This window comes from Numenius arquata, unplaced genomic scaffold, assembly GCF_964106895.1.
Source record: "Numenius arquata unplaced genomic scaffold, bNumArq3.hap1.1 HAP1_SCAFFOLD_38, whole genome shotgun sequence".
NCBI lineage: Eukaryota > Metazoa > Chordata > Aves > Charadriiformes > Scolopacidae > Numenius > Numenius arquata.
In genome coordinates this window covers 753,796-756,214 of record NW_027415315.1, presented here as the reverse complement: position 1 = coordinate 756,214, position 2,419 = coordinate 753,796, and the positions used below count along the sequence as shown (strand labels likewise).

Genomic DNA, 2,419 nt, shown 5'->3' with positions numbered 1-2,419 from the left:
TGAGATAACATCGTGAAAAAACTGATGTATCTCCTTGAGGTGTCCTTCCAAGCTGTGAGCTGCCCTCCGGGATGCAAATCTGTCCCATAGCATCTTTGTGTTACCTGAAAGCCCCATGGAGAAGCGCAGAGACGCTATGACCAAGGAAATGCTGTTGGGTTGGTGAAATGAGCCCTGTGTGTCCTGGGCTGGAAGTGGTTGCTGAGACGTTGAGAAAGGGCGAGACATTTAGTTGTCTGCAGTGGATCCCTCTGCTCTCAGCAGGTTCTGCTGACGTTTCAGGGAAACATTGAGGGCGTGTGATCGCCCTCCATCTCAGAAAGGCGCAAGCCCAGTGTGTCAGGGGCTGAGGGACAGCCCAGCTCCCCTCGCTCTGTACTAAGCCACAGGCAATCCTCTTGCCTTGCAGGATTCTCTCTGCTCTCCCTGAGTGCAGCAGGAATACTGAGGGTTTCTGACATCCCACAATGGGACGGAGGGAATTTTTTTTTCAAAAAAGCTCTCAGTTGGCCTCTGCCTCCCTCACTCCTTCGAAGAGGCAGTGCAGGTACTGGCACACCCTTGTGCATTGGGCATGGTTTTATCTGACAAAGTCAAACACCAGGACTGGCCCCTGCTTCCAGCGTTCCCGTGAACTCTCTGCTGCAGAGCAGGGCTGACTCCTCGGCACCAGTGGGCAGAGGCCCAGCTCCTCATGGCACGTTCAACCAGCACGGTAGCAGAGCTTCAGCCATGGAGCTGAGGGAAGCTCTCCTAGAAAAGGAATACAGGGGGTAAGGCGTGTAGCAGGGAAGGGTCTGTAGGAAAAGGCTTTGGTTTTGCTGCTAAAAGTCTCCATTAACTTGTCAATAAATTTTCCTCCTTGCAGGGGTCTCCATGCCCAGAGGCAGCAAATGTCCAACAGCAGCTCCATCACACAGCTCCATGGGGTTCCATGAGAACTGGAGTAGGTTTTGCTCTGAGACGTCCACCGTAACTTGTCACTGCCTTTTTTCCTTGGACAGGTTCCAATGCGCAGAGGAAGCAAATGTCCAACAGCAGCTCCATCACCCAGTTCCTCCTCCTGGCATTCGCAGACACACGGGAGCTGCAGCGCTTGCACTTCGGGCTCTTCCTGGGCATCTACCTGGCTGCCCTCCTGGGAAACGCACTCATCATCACCGCCATCGCCTGTGACCACCGCCTCCACACCCCCATGTACTTCTTCCTCCTCAACCTCTCTGTTCTTGACCTGGGCTCCATTTCCACCACTGTCCCCAAAGCCATGGCCAATTCCCTGTTTGACACCAGGGCCATCTCCTACTGGGGATGTGCTGCACAGCTATTTCTGTTTTTCTTCTTCATTGGTGCAGAGTACTCCCTTCTCACTGTCATGTCCTACGACCGCTACGTTGCCATCTGCCAACCCCTGCACTACGGGACCCTCCTGGGCAGCAGAGCTTGTGTCCACATGGCAGCAGCTGCCTGGGGCAGTGGGTTTCTCACTGCTCTCCTGCACACGGCCAATACATTTTCCCTACCCCTCTGCCAGGGCAATGTCCTGGACCAGTTCTTCTGTGAAATCCCCCAGATCCTCAAGCTCTCCTGCTCACACTCCTACCTCAGGGAAGTTGGGCTTCTTGTGGTCAGTGCCTGTTTAGCATTTGGGTGTTTCGTTTCCGTTGTGGTGTCCTATGTGCAGATCTTCAGGGCCGTGCTGAGGATCCCCTCTGAGCAGGGACGGCACAAAGCCTTTTCCACGTGCCTCCCTCACCTGGCCGTGGTCTCCCTGTTTCTCAGCACTGGCATGTTTGCCCACCTGAAGCCCCCCTCCATCTCCTCCTCACCCCTGGATCTGGTGGTGTCATTTCTGTACTCGGTGGTACCTCCAGCTGTGAACCCTCTCATCTACAGCATGAGGAACCAGGAGCTGAAAGACACATCGAAGAAGCTGATTCTGTCACTGATCTCTCAGCAGCATTAACCTGCCCGTGTCTCTTCAGAAGTGATTTCAGATTCATCTGGGGAACTTCCTGGGCTTTGGGCCTTTTCTCTGTGATAACCATGTGTGTCCAGGAACGTTCCATTTCCCCAGAGGCATGAACCCAGCTCTTCTGACCCTGAGGCCTGTTCACGTGTGCCTGGCACAGGGGTACAGCTGACCTCCCATCTCATGTCTCTTTAATAAAATGGGATTTCTTCAGTGCCGGTGTCTGGAGGTTTGGCTCTTCTTCCAAAGCTGAGCTCAGGCTGAGGAAGTTGTCCTCACAAGGCCACGCTGCTTTGTTTGGGTTCTCCACGGGATAAGGGAAGAGTGTTAGGCAATGGGACAATGTGGGGCAATGTATTAGGGAACGGGCCCAGGCTGAGCCTTCACCCGTGGGTGCCCAGTTCCCCCGGAAACAGGTCCAGCAGAAGGGCAACGAAGCTGGTGAGGGGT

General features: G+C 54.4%; 1 protein-coding gene across 1 annotated transcript; it reads left to right on the top strand.

Moving 5' to 3' along the window:
* Positions 1-1,027: 1,027 nt before the first annotated feature.
* LOC141478602 (olfactory receptor 14J1-like) lies at positions 1,028-1,963 on the top strand. The gene has a single exon (XM_074167630.1). It carries the CDS (start codon positions 1,028-1,030, stop codon positions 1,961-1,963), a length of 936 nt encoding a protein of 311 aa, XP_074023731.1.
* Positions 1,964-2,419: the final 456 nt, after the last annotated feature.